The 19558-nt window shown below is 64.4% G+C and overlaps 3 protein-coding genes across 5 annotated transcripts; 2 read left to right on the plus strand and 1 right to left on the minus strand.

Moving 5' to 3' along the window:
- Nucleotides 1–723: 723 nt before the first annotated feature.
- Nucleotides 724–1798, minus strand: LOC137456699 (oxaloacetate tautomerase FAHD1, mitochondrial-like). The gene has a single exon (XM_068168275.1). The coding sequence runs from the start codon at nt 1741–1743 to the stop codon at nt 1072–1074; it is 672 nt and encodes a 223-aa protein (XP_068024376.1). The 5' UTR covers nt 1744–1798; the 3' UTR covers nt 724–1071.
- Nucleotides 1799–1877: 79 nt separating this feature from the next.
- Nucleotides 1878–12328, plus strand: LOC137456750 (hydroxyacylglutathione hydrolase, mitochondrial-like). Of its 2 annotated transcripts, none has more exons than XM_068168347.1 (9): nt 1878–1956; nt 5559–5740; nt 6124–6188; nt 7068–7185; nt 8179–8287; nt 8858–8961; nt 9385–9486; nt 10189–10268; nt 10628–12328. In XM_068168347.1, the coding sequence occupies exons 2-9, from the start codon at nt 5636–5638 to the stop codon at nt 10725–10727; spliced, it is 783 nt and encodes a 260-aa protein (XP_068024448.1). In that variant the 5' UTR covers nt 1878–1956; nt 5559–5635; the 3' UTR covers nt 10728–12328. The 2 variants fall into 2 exon arrangements, with proteins under 2 accessions (XP_068024448.1, XP_068024447.1); XM_068168346.1 differs by lacking the exon at nt 1878–1956 and adding an exon at nt 1986–2071.
- A 1113-nt stretch (nt 12329–13441) lies between these two features.
- On the plus strand, nt 13442–19084 carry LOC137456724 (hydroxyacylglutathione hydrolase-like protein). 2 transcript variants are annotated; one of them, XM_068168310.1, is made up of 8 exons: nt 13442–13743; nt 14962–15026; nt 15113–15230; nt 15996–16104; nt 16242–16345; nt 16493–16594; nt 16680–16759; nt 17259–19084. In XM_068168310.1, exons 1-8 carry the CDS (start codon nt 13639–13641, stop codon nt 17422–17424), a joined length of 849 nt encoding a protein of 282 aa, XP_068024411.1. In that variant the 5' UTR covers nt 13442–13638; the 3' UTR covers nt 17425–19084. The 2 variants fall into 2 exon arrangements, with proteins under 2 accessions (XP_068024411.1, XP_068024412.1); XM_068168311.1 differs by having other exon boundaries at nt 16683–16759.
- Nucleotides 19085–19558: the final 474 nt, after the last annotated feature.

Below are 19558 nucleotides of genomic sequence, written 5' to 3' on the forward strand. Positions count from 1 at the left end.
TCCCTGACCACTCCTGCAGCAAAGAAATTGTTCCTCATGTCCAACCTAAACCTCCCCTAGCACAATTCCAGGCCCTTTCCTCTCATTCCATCACCTGATAGTAGGGAGAAGAGACCAACCCCTATCTGCCTCTGCCCTCCTCTCAGGGAGCTGAGGAGAGCAATGAGGTCTCTCTTCAGTCTCCTTCAAACACCCCCAGCTCCCTCAGCTGCTCCTCCCCAGCCCTGTTCTCTAGTCCCTTCCCCAGCTTCAGTGCCCTCCTCTGGACCCCTCACTGTCCTGCTTAGCATGAGGGGCCCAAAACTGACCCCAGGGCTCAAGGTGTGGCCTCATCAGTGCCCAGCACAGGGGCAGAATCTCTTTCCTACTGCTGGTCCAGACCAGGCTGCTGTTGGCCTTCTGGGTAATGTGAGCACACTGCTGGCTCATCTTCAGCTGCTGTCAACCAACAGCCCCAGGGCCCCAGCTGCTGGGCAGCTTCCAGCCACCCTGCCCCAGGCCTGGAGTGCTCAGGGGGTTGCTGTGCTCCAAGCCTTGTTGAACCTCACACCACTCTCCTTGGCACATTGATCCAGCCTGGCCAGATCCCTTCATCTTTTGATTGTGGATACCCCAAGGTGAGGAACTCTTTCTGAAGGTGCAGCTCTTCAGCTCTTGCTTTACTGTTCGAGAGACACCTTGGACTTCTTACAGCAGGGCTGAGCTCCTGCTCTTACAGCACCATTGTAATTGGTTACACTTTTTATTACAAGGCAATACAGTGGCAAAGCTCCGAGCAGCAGGAGAGTGGTGCCAGCCAGCCCCCCTCCCTCCCCAGGGTACTGTTCTCAGCAGCAGTCCCAAGGAATGGTTTGGCTGTTAATCATCTGCCCCACGCTGGGCTGGACTCCAGGCTCACAGACAAGGAGGAGGATGAAGCCTCCACGAGGATGGAGCTGTCTGGAGTTCCTGGATTGTGCCTGATGCACAACCCTTGGGGCACACAGGTGCTGCAGGGACAGCACAAGCCTGTGTGTCTTTGTTCACCAGATGCTTCCAGGAGAGCCTCTTCCCCTGCAGACGGAGTCCTGGTTAGGATCCACGCTGCTGCTGAGCCACCTTGAACCGCATGGAGATGATGTTGCTGATCCCAGCCTCTATCTCATCGTTGGCCTCCACAGCCCCCACTCCTTTGGGGGACCCTGTCAGAATCAAGTCTCCTTCTTCCAGGGGGACTATCTCACTGATGTAGCTGATCAGATAAGGGATGGAGAAGATCATGGAGGAGGTCTCCCCTTCCTGCCTCAGCTTTCCATTCACCTTGAGCCAGATCTTCAGCTTGTGAGGGTCTGGGATCTTCTCCTTGGGCACAAAGTCGCTGACCGGGCACGACGAGCCGAAGCCCTTGGCCAGGGTCCAGGGCAGACCCTTCCTCTTGCACTCCTCCTGGGTGTCCCTGGCCGTCATGTCCAAGCAGAGGGCATAGCCTGCCACGTGCTCCATGGCAGCCTCCCGGGGCACCGCCTGCGCCCTCTTGCCGATCACCACTCCCAGCTCCACTTCGTGGTGCAGGTTGGAGCTGTAGTAGGGCCGGAGGATGGGCGAGCCCTCCCTCACGTAGGCCGAGGAAGGCTTGAGGAAGAAGAGCGGCTCGCGGGGCAGCGCGCTGCCCATCTCCTGGGCGTGCTCCGCGTAGTTGCGCCCCACGCAGACGATGTTCCTGCCCCACTCCCAGAAGCGAGACAGCGGCTTGGAGGTCGCCATAGCCGCGGCCGCGCTCCGGCGCTCCCGGCACAGACCGCGGCCGCCCTTGGGCCGTCCTTGCCGTGCCCGGCGCCGCCGCTCCGCCTCGGCCGCGGCAGCCAATCGCGGGGCGGCGGCTGGCGGGGGCGGGGCAGGCAGCGGGGGGGCGCCGGGCTGGGCACCGCCCCTGCCGCGCGCCGGGGCCGGGGCCGCCTCCCGGGGCAGGGAGCAAAGGTGAGCGGGGCCGGGCGCGGGGCTCCGGCGGGGCGCGGCGCCATGCGCGGCGGGGGCTGGCGGCGCCTCGGCACCGCCCTGCTGGCCGCGGGAGCCGGGGCCTGCTTCCGAGCCGGTACGGGGCCGGGCGGCGGGCGGCGGGCGCCGGGACGTGCCCCGGGCAGGGCCCTCGGGCCGGGCAGCGCCTCCGCCGCGGCGGGCGGGGGGCGGCGGGGCCGGGAGCTGCGCGGGGACCCACGGCAGCCAGCGCCGGGCACAGGGCTTGCGGTGCCCGGCCGCGACCGGCGGCGCTGTGCCCTCTGCGCACCCGCACCGGGCCCGCAGTGCGCTCCTGCAGCTGGCACCGGGGGCGGAGTGCTGTGCCCGCCGAGCAGCTGGCACCGGGGACCGGGCCTGGGATGCCCCCTGAGCAGCTGGCACCGGGGACCGGGCCTGGGATGCCCCATGAGCAGCTGGCACCGGGGGCGGAGTGCTGCGCCCGCCGAGCAGCTGGCACCGGGGCCCGGGCCTGCGATGCCCCCTGAGCAGCTGGCACTGGGGACCGGGCCTGCGATGCCCCCTGAGCAGCTGGCACTGGGGACCGGGCCTGCGATGCCCCCTGAGCAGCTGGCACTGGGCATGCTGTGCCCCTTGCCCTGTACAGCTGGGCCCCGTGGGGGGCTGGGGGTTGCAGCCCCTGGGGCTGACGCTGGTTTCATTCTCTCCTGGTTCCCTGGCTCAGGGTGTGCCCAGGTTTGGAGCTGACTCACAGCCCCAAGTAGGTCAGGGCCTGCCGCTGCAGTCTGTCTGTCTGTCTGTCTGTGGCACTGTGTGTCCATCGCCCCTCCGAGAGGCTCCTGTGGCGCTGGGGCAGGGCTGGGCAGGGCTGGGGCAGTGCTGGGCAGGGCTGGGGCAGTGCTGGGGCAGGGCTGGGGCAGGGCTGGGCAGTGCTGGGGCCTTTGAAGTTCGCTGCCAGACCTGGCAGCTGCTGCTGTCTGGGGAGCACATCAGACCCAGCAGGCAGCAGCTCCTGAGGTCCCTGCAGACCTTCAGGGTCAGCCTTGGCGTGGCTCTGGTCAGCCTGGTTTGGTTGGAGGTGTCCCTGCTGACTGCAGGATGTTGGACAGGATGAGCTTTGAGGATCCCTTCCAACCTGCATCCCCAGGTTGCTGGGTGGGTGCATGCCCTGCCCATGCTGGCTGTAAGCCTCTGCCAGCCTGTGCCAGTCTGGCAGCTTGACTCAGGACTGTTTCAGTTGGGAAGGAGCTCTAAGATCAAGTCTCTTGCTCAAGGGACTTGCTCTAGCTCGGGAGGCCAACTCCTGGGTGCTGTGTGAAGGCACAGACTTGCTGGGTCTCCAGAAAACTCTGCATGTGTTGTGTTCTGCCCCCAGGCATGGCAGGGATGGTCTGGCTGCTGCCTTGGAGGCACAGCCACATCTGAAAGGGGCATTTTCCACCCTGTATGAGCTAGAGCAGACCAGAACACTGTGGGGAGCCTGTCTGAAGCAGCCCTTTGCTGAGGGGCTCTGCTTGTGAGCACTGCTGCTGCCTGGGGTCACACAGGAGCCTGCTCCCCTCCCCACCCCTCTGTGCTGATGTGGTGACACAAACCCTTCCCTCTGGGCAGCTCCTCCTGCGCCAGCCTCCTGTCCCAGAGAGCTGAGGCCATGGTGCTCTGCTCTCCCCAGCGCTCCCTGCCCCAGCAGGGACTTGTTCCACAGCTGAGTGGCCATGGGGGCGCTGGGCAGGGATCCTGGAGCGGAGCTCTGCCTGTTAGAGCAGCCCTGGAAGGCTCTGCTGCTGGTGGGCTCGGGGCAGAGGTTGCCTGTGGCCTGGGCAGCTTCCTGCAGCAGGAGTGGGGTTGAGAACATCCCTCTGGCCAGAGTGTGTGTGGCTTGCTGGCTGAGCAGGCAGCTGGCAGGATGTGGGAGTTGAGGAGGAGCTGCTTGGTCCTGGCTGTTTCCTTGGTCCTGTCCTGGAGCCACACTTAGAGAACATTTCCTGTGGTGCAGCTTGGGGGTGTGCGACCAGAGCTGTGAGTTACATGTGCAGAGGGCTGCAGGGAGCCTGGCCAGGGTCAGAAGTGGTTCATAAGGGGCAAGCACTTGCAGCTTGTCAGTAGTTCCTTTGCCTTGGAGGTAAGGTTGTGTTTTATTCTGCCTGTGGGCTTGGTTTCCCCCCCAGTTACCATCCAGCATGCAAAGGCACAGAGGGCACAGCAGCCAGGAGTGCTTTGTGTTAGTGAGCAGTTAGCAGGCACTTGGTGATGCATTTCCCCTTGCCAAGCAGTAGTGAGGAGATTGTTGTGCTTTACTCTGTTCCTGGAGGGCCTCTTCTGCTCCGGAGGAGCCCTCACCACGGCTGGATGCTTTCCTCTGTGCCGTGTGCCATCATCAAACACCCACTGCATGCCTACCCTGCTGTGCCCCGGGGCTTTCCCTGCAGCACAGTGCTCCACTCTGCTGCCATCTCCCCTTCTCAGCTCCTTCATAAGCAAGTGAGGTGCTGGAGGTGGAAGGGGAAGCAGTTCTGGATGGGCCAGTCGTAGCAGAGAGGCTTTGCAGCTCCATGCCCCAGTCCCAGCTGGGATCTGGGCTGGGCACTGCCTGTTGGTGTGTGGAGCTGCAGGCAGGCTGCCAGGGAGGCTGCAGGCAGGCTGTGAGGCCTCTGCTTTCTGGAGCAGGCTCTTATCAGGGGCAGGCAAATGTCTTGGGAGATTGGGGCAGGCTGATTAGGAGCGTGGTGACCTCTCCCTTTGGCAGTGCTGGAGGTGACTCAGCACCAAGGGCTGGAGCCTTAGGGACAGTCAGTGGTGCAAAGTGAGAGTGGCTGAGCTGGCACAGCTTAGGGCCAGGCAGTCAGCAGCAGTGGTGTGCAAGGGCCCTGGGGTGGAGCCCAGCTTGTTTACAGCTGGAGTCAGATTTGCTCCTTGGATCTGATTAAACATTGAACCCAAAGCAAACAGGGAGGCACTGCTGGAGCACCAAGGTGGCCTCTGAGCAAGAAACCTGCTGCTCGTGTGCCTGGTGCCTGGCCAGCCGGGGAGCTGAGCCTCTCTTCTGCCCAGGCAGCATGTCCCCAAGTCCCCAAGCAGGCAGCAGTGCTGTGGCAGTGCTGTGGCAGTGCTGTGGCAGTGCTGTGGCAGTGCTGGGGCAGTGCTGTGGCAGTGCTGTGGCAGTGTGGCAGTGCTGTGGCAGTGCTGTGGCAGTGCTGTGGCAGTGCTGTGGCAGTGCTGTAGTTCTCTTTGCTGTTGTTGTTCTTTTTATCCCCTTTTTCCCCTCTGGTGCTGTGAAGTGGCCTTTGGTGCCTGTTGTTGCAAAGTCCCAGGCTGACCTTTGTCCAGCTGTTCCCTTTCTGCTCTGCTTTCCTGCCCTGGAGATCCTCTCTCCAGCCGGGGTGCAGTGCTTGCCCTGCACCAGCACCCCTCAGTGAGCAGTGCCCAGGAGCCTCCCACACCGTGGGGCAGGTGCCACAGCCCCCGAGGCTTTGTCCTGCCGTGGCCTCTGGCTTCCTCCTCTGCGGGCAGGAGTCCGGGCTGTCCAGACCCTTGCTTGTCCGGGGCCGCGGGCCGAGGGAGCTGCTGTGCTCTGTCCCACTCGGTCCCCCTCGGGCTGCCCCCAGGTCCTGGACAGCTCCCAGCGCTCTTCCTGCACACGGAGCACGAGCAGCGGAGGGCGCACACGGTGCTGCAAGCCGACATGAAGGTGGAGCTGCTGCCAGCCCTCACCGACAACTACATGTACCTGCTGATCGATGAGGAGAGCAGGGAGGCTGCCATCGTGGACCCTGTGCAGCCCCAGAAGGTAAAGCTGTCTGCTGCTGGGGTGCCACAGCCACAGGAGAGCTACTGACAGCTGAGTGGGGTGTGGGGGAGCCAGGACACGCAGGCTCCATGCCTGTGGCCAAGCACAGGTAGGGCCAGGCCTTCACAGGCAGTCTGCTGCTGGGCTCAGGGAGCTGCTCCCTGCCCATCAGTGCTTTTGGTTCTGCCCTTAGTTTGCTGTGGGGCAGGAAAGGAGATGGGGCTGAGACCTTGCAGTCTGAGCTGTCATGGAGCTCAGAAGGGGCTGAGCTGTCTGCAGAGCTGCTGGGGTGGCTTCCAAACCCTGGGGCAGTTGTGTCCAGGCTCCAGCAGGCCTGGATGTGCTCTGAGCTGTGCTGCTGTTGCTGTGCCCTGTGCCTGCAGGTTTTGGATGCAGTCAAGAAGCACGGCGTGAAGCTGACCACTGTCCTCACCACCCATCACCACTGGTAACTGCCTGCTGGAGCGGGGCCCTCTGCACAGACACCAGCAGGGGAGGGCTGGTGCTCCTCTGGAGCAAGTTGGTCTTCTCTGAGCAGGAGCTTAAGTGTCAGAGCTCAGGGAGCTCTTGCCAAGCCAGCCCTTGAGCTGGTGTGACCAGATGGGTGTTTAGGCCACCAGCTCTGTCTGCCAGCACCTGGAGCCTTTAAAGCTCTGAGATCTTCCAGGGGGCAGTGGAACAGCTGGGTGAGAAGGTAGCTGTGAGGCATGGGAGGGAGCCCCTCGCTCTGAGGCGTCAGGGCACGCCTGGGAGGTGTGCTGCTCACGTGAGGGCTGCACCTCTGTGCCAGATCAGCTCTGCCAGGGGGGTGAGGCTGAATGTTTTGCTGAACCTGAGTAACCTCAGGCCAGAGTGGAGCCACCTCTGTGGCTGCAGAGCCAGCTGTGAGCTGGCAGGACCAGCACCATGAGTGGATGCTGAGCTGTTGGGAGTGTGCCTGCTCCATGCTGAAGTCTCTCTCCAGTTACCCCATGCTCTTCCTGCCCCAGGTACTGGCTGTGAGCCCCTGAGGCTGCTGCTTCCCAGCCAGGTGAGAGCTTTTTGGGAGGTTGTTCTCCCCTCCCACTGCCCTGGAGCAGTGAGAGTCGTGGCCTTATTTCAGGTGGGGAAGACCTTTCAGGCTGTCAAATCCAGCCACTGCCTACCTGGTGCTGAGCCACATCCCTCAGCACCACGGCTCTGCATCTTCTAAACACCTCCAGGGGTGGGGATCCACGCACCTCCCTTTGGCATGAGGAGAGGAGAGCTGAGCAGAAGTGGTCACCAGGAGGTCACCACTGCAGAAGGAGGCTTGCCTCCATCCCTGAGCCATCTCTGTGCCCCGCAGGGACCACGCAGGAGGGAACGAGAAGCTGGCGAAGCTGGAGGCAGGGCTGCGGGTGTACGGAGGGGACAGCAGGGTGGGGGCACTGACACAGAAGGTGTCCCACCTCACCTCACTCCAGGTAAAGGCAGGGAGCTGCAGGGCTGGCCTCACTGGTGGCACAGCTCCAGAGCTGCCCTGAGTTAACGCTGTGCTCTCAGCTCTCACCCAACCCCTCTGGGACGCGGCTGCCAGCTGAAGCAGAGCTTCCTCCCTTCCCAGCCCCGTGGCCCACAGCCCTCTGCTTGTCTTGGCTGCTGGTGCTTTGCTGGTGGGAACACTGGCAGGGCTCAGGTGTGGGGCCTGCTGGGTGTCCTTGTGCTCTCTGACAGCTGCTGTGACTGGGGTGCTCAGCACCCATGTGTGCAGGACAGGGCCTGTGCTCTGCCTGGAGCTTGGCTAGCGCTGGACAGCTGCAAGCGGCGCTCTGAGCCAAGGCTGGCTGCAGGGTGAGGAGGAGCTGGGGCAGCCCTAGCTGCCTGCAGTGCTGTCCCAGAGCTCTAGCAGCAAGCCTTGCTGCATCCCAGCTGCTTGTGTGCAGATGAGCTCTCAAAGCTGCAGCCTGCCCTGGGAGTCACTTGCTGGCCTTGCAGTGCACCTTTGGTGGGGCTGCTGTGGGGGCAGGGGAAGGTGTGCAGGTCAGGCCTGGGTGGGAGAACCTCCCCTGGGCCTCCTGAATGTGTTTCATCCTTCCCTTTTGGTGAGCCTCATCCTCTGCTTCCCTTCAGCTTCATTTGGATGCTGTTGTTTGGAGCTTTTCCCCCTTGACTAAGTGTGTTTGGAGTTTCTGTGCTGCTCTGGGTCTGTTCGCTCTGCTGCCAGCCAGGCCCTGGGTCACTGCTCCTGTAGATGGAAGACTCTGGCAGTTCTGTCACAACACCTGCTGGGAGGAAGCAGCTCCCTTCCAAGTCCCTGCCATAAGGCCTCTCCTGCTGGAGTCTCCCAGGAGCAGAGCTGATGTTTCCTGCCAGCTGTGTGAGGCTTTGCCTGGGGGACCTGCAGACTCGGCCCTGATTCTTTTCTGTCACTGCAAGCAAAGAGCAGCTTCAGCTCCAGCCTTCTGCCTTCTTCCCAGGTGGGCTCCCTCCATGTGAAATGCCTCAGCACGCCGTGTCACACATCTGGGCACATCTGCTACTATGTGACTAAGCCAAATAGCTCTGAGCCTCCTGCAGTGTTCACAGGTGAGGGCTCGGAGGCTGCGCCGCCGACCGGCCGCGTGGCGAGGAGCTGAGCTCCCCTTGGCCTCTGCCTCTGCCTGGGGCATGCAGAGAGCTGTGGCAGCTGGAAAAGCCTCTGAGCTCACCCAGCCCAGCAGCAGCCCAGCACCACCCAGCTCTTGGTTGGCTGCCTCCAAACCCTGTTGGTGTTCCATGCTCTGTAACAAAGCTGAGAGGACGCTGAGGAAAGAGGGGAGTGAGGGGGGGCTGCTGCTGCTCCTCTGGTGGGCAGCTCCTGGATCCTCTTTTGGAGAGGACTGCAGGCAGTCTCCCCAGGCTCTCTTCCCTCTGCTGGGCATTCTCCAGAGCTTGCAGCCACTGCTGCATGGAGGAAGGAACAGCTTGAGCAAGGGGGAGCAGAGCAGAGGGAACTCATCTTGGTGCATCCTCATAGCAAGGAGGAAGCTCCTTGACCACTCCAGAGAGGACAAGAGGGGACAGCAGTGGCAGGACTGAGGCCTCAGGACCCTGTGCTCCTGCTTTGGGGTGAGCCCCCTTGCCTGCTCCTGACACCATGTCCATGTCTCCCTGCAGGGGACACCCTGTTTGTGGCTGGCTGTGGGAAGTTCTTCGAGGGGACCCCAGAGGAGATGTACAGAGCTCTGATTGAGGTCCTGGGCAGCCTGGACCCCCGGACGGTATGGACCTGCCCTTGCTGTGGGCACCAGCAGGCAGAGCCTGCCCTGCCCTGCCCTGCTCCTCCAGAGAGCCTCTCCCAGCTGCTGAAGCAGTGGCTCCCTGCCTCAGGAGTGACCTTTGCTGACTAGCTGGGGGCGTCCCCAGGATGTTGGTGCTTTGTGGGCAGCCAGCAGCTGCTGCTGTTGAAACAGCAGCTGGAGAGGGGAGAGGGGGTGCCTGAGCTCGTCCCCAGCCTTGCCACTCAGCTGGCAGCTCCTGGCACCACTCCTGGCACCACTCCTGGGCCTGTCTCCAGTGGAGGCTGTTGTGTGTTCTGGAGGGTGCTCTGCTGTGCCTGCTCTACCATAAGACTGCTGGTGCTGCCTTGCTCTCCACCTCTGTCCCACCAGCTCCCTGGTGTCACTCCTCCCCTCTCTCCCCAGAGGGTTTACTGTGGCCATGAGTACACCATCAACAACCTCAAGTTCGCTCGGCACGTGGAGCCCCAGAACGCTGCTGTCCAGGAGAAGCTTGCTTGGGCCAAGGTAAGCTGGAACCCCCTCCCCAGACCTGCTGCTCTCATGCAGGCACAGCCTCCCTCCAGAGGCAGAGGAGAGAAGACAATGCTGGGGAGACAGAGGCTGAGAGCCCCTTCTGTAAGCTGTGCTTGCAGAGGAGCATTGTGCTGGGGAGCAGGTTGGTTGGGGCCCAGGGCAGCTGCGTTGCTGTCGGGTGGAGGTGCAGCCCTGCTTCAGAACTTCCTGGTGTACTAGCAGGCTGGTGTCCAAGCCTGTCAGGGAGGGTCAGCTCCATCCCAGGTGTCTCTGTGTGTTCCTCAGTGCTTGTCTGTCCAGCTCTGCCTGGCCCTGGCCTGAGGAGCAGCAGGGCCTCTTGTGACAGGACCAGTGGGGATGGTTTAAACTGATAGAGGGAGACCCAAAGTGGAGAGAAGGAAGAGACATTTTACACTGAGGGTGGTGAGACTCTGACCCAGCTTGCTCAGAGATGCCTCAGCCCAGGTCAGGCTGTCTGGGGCTGTGAGCAGCCTGCTGTGGTTGGGGCTGTCCCTGCTGGCTGCAGGGGCTGGACTGGAGGACTTTAAAGGCCCTTTGCCACCCAGCCCAGTCTGGGATGCTGTGGTTCTCAGGCAGCTGGATGCAGCAGCAGCCAGCCCTGCATGGTTGGTGTCCAGGCTGCTCTGTGTTCACCAGAAGATGCCTCGCTGAGCAGAGCCCTCTCTGTCCCAGGCCAAGTATGACAGCGGGGAGCCGACCATCCCCTCCACCATCGCAGAGGAGTTTACCTACAACCCCTTCATGAGAGTGAGGTACGGGGCAGGCCTGGCTGCTGTGGTGCTCCTGCTGGGGGGGATGTGGGAGGTCTCCACAGTGCCTTGCACTGCCCTGGTTTGATGCTCTCAGGAGCCTCCTTCAGACACCCTCTCCATCCCGGCAGGAGCTTGCTGCCCTGAGCTCCCCTGGCTCAGGAGGAGCTCTGCTGTGCTGTTTAAGGTCCTTCACCGAGCAGGATGTGGCAGATGGGCTCAGCAGAAGCTGCTGTGCCAGAAGCATTCCAGCCAAGGTTGCTGATAAGGCAGTGCCAGGGCCTTTGGTCCTGAAGTGCCACATTGCCCCTCGGTGCAGGCTGGAGGTGGCAGCAGCCCTGAGCTGTGTTCCCTTGCGGCAGGGAGAAGACAGTGCAGGAGCACGCGGGGGAGAGCGACCCCGTGCGGACCATGGGAGCCATCCGCAAGGAGAAGGACAACTTCCGAGTGCCCAAGGACTGAGCCTGGCTCCCTCTCCTGCCCCCCAGCTCCCCTCAGCCTCCTCAGATGTCTTGGCAGTCCAACCTCCTGTCCTGGCCGAGGCAGTTCAGTCCCCTTTAGGTTTTGGTGTTCATGCAGGATAAATCCCAAAGCACTTTGCCCTCCTGGAGCTCCCCCCCAGCACATTTGTGTTCTGATGAAGTGTTCATCCCCCTGCTGCCGGCTCCCCAGCTGGCAGTGCAGCTGCTCACAGGGGTTGGGCTCAGGGGCTGGGGTGGGGAAGGGGCTAGGGAGAAGCTCCTCTTGCTGCAGTGGGAGCCAGATGTGAAGGCAGGTGGTGGGGCTGGGCTGATGTGTTCCTGCAGCTGCATCTCCAGCTGAGGCTTTGGCTTCTCCAGGCTGCTGCCTGGGTCTGTCCCTCCTGGCTCCACTCCCAGCAGCTCTCAGTGGCAGAGCCACGCTGCCACCACCAGCCCAGGGCTGGCTTTGTGCAATATGCAGAGTGGTCTGGCTCTGGGAGCAGCACATGGGAGCTGCTCAGCTTTGCTCTGCTCTCCAGCTCCTGGGCTGCAGAGACTCCTCCAGGCAGCACTGCTGGCTTGGAGGCCACCCTGCTGCTCACCCCTCCTGCTCTTCACTGCAGCCTGCCTGCATGGACCTGCTCCTTGCTCCTCAGGGTCACCTCTGTGCTACTGGGATCAGTGCCACCCAGATGGAGAAGACCTTTCTCTGCTGCTTCAGACCCCCAGGAAGAGCTTCCCTGTTGCCTCACTGCATGAGACCCCCCAGCAGATGCCTCACTGCCCATAGCTGCTTGGTACCTTGCTGTCATGTGGCAAAGGAGCATTTCTTAGCTGCCCTGGTGAGCACTGGCAGGAGCTGGGCTGGCTCTGGGAGCCTCAGCTCATGGGCCTGACCTACAGCAGCTGCTGGGGTTCACCACCCCCCCTGCAGCCTGCTCCAGAGAGGCCACAGAGGTGACATGACCTACAGTACAGAGTACACAGGGTTGGACTTGGTGATCCTAAAGGTCTCTGCTGACCAAACTCATCCTGTGGTGAGGGTGGCCACAGACTGACAGGGCAGGGCTCAGATCATTGCACTGGAGATCAGGAGCAGTCTCTGCTGCAGGAGTGGGCAGGCACTGGAGCAGGCTGCCTGGGGGTGGAGGAGTCCCCGTCCCTGGAGGTGTTGGAATGTGTGCACGTGGCACTTTGGGCCATGGTGTGATGGCCATGGTGTGTGGGGTTGATGCTTGGAGGTCTGTCCCAGGTGCAGGAGTTTCTGGTTCTGGGTAAGTAGCAGCAGGATGCAGCCTGGCAGCTCCTGAGTGCCCTGCTGGGGCTTTGCTGTGCCACCCCTGTGTGATGGCAGTGGGGAGCAGGCTGTGGCTTGGCTCCAGGCCTTGGCTGGTTGGAGAAAGCCAATTTTCTGTAGCTTGGGAAGAAAAGTGGTACCTGGAGCCCCCCTGCCCCCTCTGCTTCAGTGCTGTGCTGCTTCAAGGCGCTTGGCTCTCTGGCAAGGGAGCCAGAAGTGAGACCTGCAGAGCCAGGGGGGTGGGGGGAGAGGAGGGGGCTGTGTCTCACAAGATTCTTTGTCTCCTTAAAGATGTCTTTATCTCCTCCTGTGCTTCCTGTGGTTATTCACTGCCAGGGGCTGAAGGCAACCAGCTGGAAGGGGCTGCCTGATCCTGGGAAGGAGTGGGTGGCACTGGGGTCCCTCTGGGGCTCTGCTCAAGTTCTCTTTCCCTTTTGAAGAGGGTCAGAGACTGTGCAGCACTTGGCTCCTCCTGGCAGCTGCTCACAAGTGGCACTTAGGGCACCGTGGGCAGCCCTGAAATGAAGCTGGGAAGGGAGCTGTGGCGTGGCCCTGCTTATGCCCCACACCTTTGGTGCTCTGGGGGCTTGCATGGCTTGGGAGCTGTCCCTGGAGTTCTGCCCCTCCCAGCATCTCCCTCTCAGGGCCAGGACTTGTCTGTGCCATCTTGTGTCACCACACCGAGTGTCACTTCAGGAGTGAGCCCCCCCGGATTGCTGGGGCAGCTCTGGAGTCCTCAGCACAGACAGGGACCTGCTGGAGCAGGGCCAGAGGAGGCTACAGCAGAGCTGGCAGGGCTGGGAGCCCTCTGCTGTGAGGCCAGGCTGAGAGTTGGGGTTGTGCAGCCTGGAGAAGAGAAGGCTCCAGGACACCTCTGGTGGCCTTGCAGTGCTTCAGGGGGCAGGAAGAGAGCTGGGGACAGAGTTTTGAGCAGGGCCTGTGGTGGCAGAGCAAGGGGGGATGGTTTGAGGTAAAAGAGGGAGGTTGAAACTGTTTGGCATTGAGGGTGGTGAGAGCCTGACCCCTGGTGCCCAGAGGCGGGTGGGAGCTGCCCCATGCCTGGCACCGTCCCAGGCCAGGCTGTGTGGGGCTGTGAGCAGCCTGCTGGGGCTGGGGCTGGGGCTGTCCCTGCAGGGGGCTGCGCTGGAGGAGCTTCCAAGGCCCCTTCCCACCTGAGCCAGCCTGGGGCTCTGTGAAGCTCGCAGCGCTGGGAGCTGTCCCCTGCCTGCGGCCCCCGCAGTGCCGCAGCCGCTGCTCCCTCTGCCTGCAGCCGCGGGGCCGGGCGGCAGCCGTGCGTGGGGTACCCCCCAGCCCCGCCGCGGGGCCCTGCGGGCGCTCTGCCCGCCCCACGCAGCGTGACCCGCCCGCGCTGCACCGACGGGGGCGGGACGCGACCGCCCGCTGCGGGGAGGGGCCGCGCCGGGGCCGCCCGCAGGTAGCGAGCGCCGCGTCGCGCGTGGGCTCCGCCGAGGGTCCCGCTGCCGGGGGCGACACCCGGGGGGACACCGCACAGCCGCCTGTGTCCCGCCCGCCCCTCCTCACAGCGCTTTGCTGACGCGGGGCTGCACCTCCTCCCACCCCCACTCGTGTTCGTGTGCAGCGCCGGTGGAGGACCATGAAGGTGAAGGTGATTTCTGTCCTGGAGGACAACTACATGTACCTGGTCATCGAGGAGAGCACCCGGGATGCCATCGCGGTGGACGCCGCTGTCCCCAAAAGGGTGAGAGACGTTTCGTCCCCTCCCCCAGTGGTCCCAGCCCCACCACGTCCCCAGTGGGCTGCAGGCGCCCACTCAGGGCAGTGCCCGCGGTGGTGGCCCCACGCTGGGCTAGCCTGTGGGGGCTTGGCGTGCAGGGGGTGCATCCGCGGGGGCGTGGAGCACCCCCCAGGGGGTGACCGCCGTGCAGGACCCTCACTCTTGCCCACCCCTGGGTCGTGGGGGGGTTTCTTTGTCACCTGCTTTGTCACCTCCCAGCCCTCCCCAGCCGCAGCTGGGAGCTGTGCAGACCCCAGCCCGGGGCTGTGCCTCCCGCGGGGTGCCCCAGCCTATGCCTGTGCCGCTGGAGGCAGCCCCTGGCGTCAGCCCTCACCCCTCTGACGCCTGCGGACCCCCTGCCTGGCGACCCTCCTGTGCCACCCTCGCGGCTTGGTTTGTCCCCGGCTGGGACGGTTCCGGGGAGCGTCACCGGCAGCGGTCGGTGCTGCCACGGGTCGGCAGTTGGCATTAAAAGCCTCCTGGCAGCGCAGCCCCGGGGTTGGCAGCCCCCCCGGGCCCCTGGCTGTAGCCAGGGCGAGTGGCACAGCCGCTGTCCCCCTGCTGCGCCGGTGCCCCCGTGCCCAGCCCGTGCCCCCGTGCCCAGCCCGTGCCCTGTCCCTGTGCTAAAGCCGTGGCCGTAAAGCCACCGTCCCTGGGGAGGAGGCTGGGCACGGGCCGAGCCTTCATCCCACCCTCATCCTCCCATCTCTCAGAGGCCTGGGGAGGGACTGCTCAGAGGGGGCTGTGGGGGCAGGACGAGCGGCAGTGGTTTGGAACTGGAGCAGGGCAGACTGAGGAGGGACCCGAGGAGGAAGTTCTGCGCTGTGAGGCTGCGAGACCCTGGCACAGGCTGCCCAGGGAGGTGGCTGAGGCTCCCTGCCTGGAACCGCTCCAGGCTCAGCCTGGCTGTGTCCCTGCGCAGCCTGCTCCGGCGGGAGCTGTCCCTGCTGCCTGCGGGGGGCTGGACAGGATGACCCTGGGGGGTCCCTTCCCACCCGATGCCATCTGAGACTCTGTGCTTCTGCTCTGCCGGAGCCCTGCCTGCAGAGCGCTGCCCACAGGGCACATCCTGCCCCGGGAGGGGCACGGTGGGCACTGGCTGCTGCCAGCTGCGCTGTGGGGGCCGTGGCACGTGTGCCACCTCCCCTCTGTTCACTTCCTTCTGCTCTGGGTCCTTTCCAGCTGCTGGAAATCATCAGGAAGGAGGACGTGGTGCTCAGAGCCATCCTCACCACCCACCACCACTGGTAAGGGCCACCAGGGTGAGCCGGGCGCCCAGGCTGGCCATGCCCAGCGTGGAGCTGGGCATCCATCGCCTCCTCTGCCGCTGCAGGGACCACGCGAGGGGCAACGAGGAGCTGGCGAGGCTCTGCCCCGGGCTGCAGGTGTACGGCGCCGACGAGCGGATCGGGGCCCTCACGCACAGGGTGGCACACGGCCAGGAGCTGACGGTGCGTGGCTGGAGGGCCAGGCAGCGCCAGGGCAGTGCCAGGGCAGCGCCAGGGCAGCGCCAGGGCAGCACGCAGGGACTTGGTCCCACACGGGGCAGCTGTGGCCAGCAGGGCGCTGGGCTGGTGCAGAGCAGAGCTGGGTGATGGAGCAGAGCCAGCGCGGTGGGTGCAGATGGGACTGTGCTTGGGCACCCTGAGCCACGGGGTGGGTGCAGATGGGGCTGTGCTTGGGCACCCTGAGCCGCGGGGTGGGTGCAGATGGGGCTGTGCTTGGGCACCCTGAGCCGTGGGGTGGGTGCAGATGGGGCTGTGCTTGGGCACCCTGAGCCGTGGGGTGGGTGCAGATGGGGCTGTGCTTGGGCACCCTGAGCCGTGGGGTGGGTGCAGGTGGGGCTGTGCTTGGGCACCCTGAGCCGTGGGGTGGGTGCAGATGGGGCTCTGCTTGTAGCTGTTGGCTGCAGCCCAGAAGGGTTTCAAAGGTCTCTCCCCCCGCGGTGTGTTCTGTGACCCTGCGGCGCTGTGGGTGCAGGGCTGGGATGAGCACTGGGGTGGAGCAGAATCCTCATCCCATGCCCAGCCAATTCGGGACTGTGCTGGGGACCCAACCCTCTCCCGGGACCCTGCTGCTGAGCACCGCTGGAGCAGATGCTTGCAGGCTGGGACCTCCCCCTCGGGGCGTGCTGGGACCTCCCCTTGGGGCGTGCTGGGACCCCCCCTTGGGGCGGGCTGGGTCCCCAGCCAGGGTCTGATCCTCTCTGCCCGCAGTTTGGGGCCATCCGGGTGCGGTGCCTCTTCACCCCCTGCCACACCTCGGGCCACATGTGCTACTTCGTGTGGGAGGATGGCTGCCCAGACCCCCCAGCGCTCTTCTCAGGTACCAGCTGCCGGCGGTACCGCGGGCACCGGGCACGGTGCTGCCTCTCCCTGCCGCGCCTGGCAGAGCACATCCGGCCCCGGGAGCCTCCTGCCCCCGAGAGGGGGCCTAGGGGTGCCCAGTGCCTTCCCCCACAGGTGACACCCTGTTCGTGGGAGGCTGTGGGAAGTTCTTTGAGGGGACAGCTGAGCAGATGTACACCAACCTCACCCAGACCCTGGGGACGCTGCCAAAGGAGACGGTGAGTCGCCTGCCCCCCAGGGAAGGGACCCCAGCCTCAGCAGAGGTGCCCAGGCTGGCACCACTCGGGGGGGGGAACAGCACCTATCCTGGACAGGTGAGGCCCAGCACGTGCGTGGTGCTGAGTCCCTTCCTGCTGCTGTTGCAGAAAGTGTTCTGCGGCCACGAATGCACCGTCCGGAACCTCAAGTTCGCCTTGAAAGTGGAACCTGAGAACGAGATGGTGAAGAAGAAGCTGGCCTGGGCCAAGGTCGGTGGCTGTGGCCCTGCTGGGGTGGGGGCAGAGGGGGTGCTGGGCATCAGCAGGGGTTTGGATGGCTCTGGTTCCTTGGCAGCAGCGGGACGAGGAGGACCTGCCCACGGTGCCCTCCACGCTGCAGGAGGAGTTCCTCTACAACCCCTTCCTGCGCGTCACGTAAGCACCTTCTCTGTCCCCCCAGCACCTTCTCTGTCCCCCCAGCACCTCCTCCGTCCCCCCAGCACCTTCTCTGTCCCCCCAGGATCTCCTCCCTCCCCCCAGCATCTCCTTCCTCCCCCCAGCACCTCCTCCGTCCCCCCAGGATCTCCTCCCTCCCCTCAGCATCTCCTTCCTCCCCCCAGCACCTCCTCCCTCCCCCTAGGATCTCCTCCCTCCCCCCAGCACCTCCTCCCTCCCCCCAGCATCTCCTCCCTCCCCCCAGCACCTCCTCCATCCCCCCAGGATCTCCTCCCTCCCCCCAGCACCTCCTCCATCCCCCCAGGATCTCCTCCCTCCCCCCAGCATCTCCTCCATCCCCCCAGGATCTCCTCCCTCCCCCCAGAACCTTCTCTCTCCCCCCAGCATCTCCTCCCTCCCCCCAGCACCTCCTCTCTTCCCAGCGGGGAGGGGTCCCCATCCCCCTCCTTGTGCAGCAGCAGAGTCGCTCTCCTGGCAGGGAGGAGGCCTTGCAGCAGTTCACAGGCAGGACAGACCCCGTGGAGGTGCTGAGGATCCTCCGCACCGAGAAGGATAACTTCAAGAAGCCGAAGGAGCAGCCGCACCCCCAGGCCGTGCTCGCCTTCGACTGGGGACTTTTCAGCCCCTTCCTGGAGCAGAAGTGAAGCTCAGCCCTGGGGCAGGGGCTCCCAGCGCCCACCGTGGTGGGGGCTTCCTGCTGGCTGGCTGCACCCAGCTCTGCTGCCCTCCTGGAACGTGGTTTGTGTCCCTGAGCTGCCGCTGCCGAGGCTGCTCCGCTTGGCTCCCCGCTGCCGGCCGCCCGGGGCCGCCGGAGCTGCGCCGAGCCCCCCGGCCCCGGGGAGCGGAGCTTGGGAGCGCTCTCAGCCAGCAGCCAGGGCCCTGTGTCGCTGCGCTGCGGCTGCTGGGGGGCTGCGGAGAGAGGACCACCCGCTGGTGCTGCTCAGGCTGGAGGTGCAGCCCCTGCGAGCCAGCGGAGGGCGTGGAACCGGAGGGGACACTTGGTGACCATGGTGCTGTACCCCTTGGCTGTGCTGGGAGACCCTCCTGGTGCTGCCTGCAGCTCTCCTGCTGCCCCTCAGCCCTCTGCAGGCCAAGGGGCAGTGGGGAGGGCACTGGTGCTCAGCAGTGGGGGCTGGGTGGCTTTGCTCTGCAGGGAGCTGTGGCAACCCTGCTGGCTCCCAGGAGTCAGCCAAGCCCCTGGACCACGCCAGGCAGGTTGAGGCCCTGTCTGTGCAGACCATCAGGATCAGGCCCTGGGCAGCCTGCTCCAGCTGGAGATGTCCCTGCTGCCTGCATGGGGGGCACAGGATGACCTTGGAGGCTCCCTTCCAACCTGGTGCAGTCTGTGAATCTTGTGGCTGCCCCTGGAGGTGCTGAAGGCCAGGCTGGATGAGGCCTTGGGCAGCCTGCTGGTGGGAGGGGTCCCTGCCCAGGGCAGGGGGCTGGGGCTGGAGGAGCTTTGAGCTCCCTTCCAACCCAAACAGGAGCCAAAAGGTAGAGCCCCAGGTGCTGATCTACAGCTGGGGTAGCCTGGGGGCTCTGCATCCTGGGGGGCTCTGTGCATCCTGGGGGGCTCTGTGCATCCTGGGGGGCTCTGTGCATCCTGGGGGCTCTCTGCATCCTGGCTTGCTCTGCAAGCTCTCAGCAGAACCTCTCTGCTTCCTTTGCGCTGAGGTAGTTATGGCCTCAGCACTGGGCTGGCACTCCCTGGCACTGGGCTGGCTTTCCCATGGCACTGGGCTGGCTCTCCCTGGCACTGGGCTGGCTTTCCCATGGCACTGGGCTGGCTCTCCCTGGCACTGGGCTGGCACTCCCTGGCACTGGGCTGGCTCCCCCGGCACTGGGCTGGCTCTCCCTGGCACTGGGCTGGCTCTCTTGGCACTGGGCTGGCTCTCTTGGCACTGGGCTGGCTCCCCCTGGCACTGGGCTGGCTCTCTTGGCACTGGGCTGGCTCCCCCTGGCACTGGGCTGGCTCTCCCTGGCACTGGGCTGGCACTCCCTGGCACTGGGCTGGCTTTCCCATGGCACTGGGCTGGCACTCCCTGGCACTGGGCTGGCTCTCTTGGCACTGGGCTGGCTCCCCCTGGCACTGGGCTGGCTCTCCTGGCACTGGGGTCTCGTGCTGTAGGTTCAAGCAGAGCACTCTGCTGTAAGAGCTGTGCATGGAAGCAGGGGGCCATGAACCTCCAGCTGGCTCCCCCAAGGCAGGAGGGGCAGGGGCAGACTCTTGCCTTCCCCACACTGAGTTCAACTTCCCATCCAGAGCCTGGACATGCAAAGCTTCTCAGTAAAACCATCCCCAAATGCCTTGCTCCCTGCTGGCTTCTGTGGGTGAGGGGAGGAGGGGGACTGGAGCTGGACACAGGCAGGGGCTGCCAGGAGGGATGGTACCAGGGGCAGGGCTGCCAGGAGGGATGGTACCAGGGCAGGGCTGCCAGGAGGGATGGTACCAGGGGCAGGGCTGCCAGGAGGGCTGTGACAGGGGCAGGGCTGCCAGGAGGGATGGTACCAGGGGCAGAGGCTGCCAGGAGGGATGGTACCAGGGGCAGGGGCTGCCAGTTTTGAGTCCCAACAGCCCTGGGCTGGGGGGCAGCAGGGCTCCAAGGTCTTTCTCCCTGGAGCTGCCCTCCAGCAGGAGCAGGCCTAGTCCCTGCTGGTGCCTGGGGCTGCTCCTCCCCAGATGCAGGACTCTGCCCTTGTCCTGCTGACCTCCACTGCAGCCCCAGCCTGCTCCTCCTCCCTGCCTCTGAACCAGATGTGACCTCTGGGAGCTGCTCC

This window comes from Melanerpes formicivorus, unplaced genomic scaffold, assembly GCF_026170545.1.
Source record: "Melanerpes formicivorus ecotype bairdi unplaced genomic scaffold, bMelFor1.0.p_v2 SCAF_135, whole genome shotgun sequence".
Classification (NCBI taxonomy): Eukaryota; Metazoa; Chordata; class Aves; order Piciformes; family Picidae; genus Melanerpes; species Melanerpes formicivorus.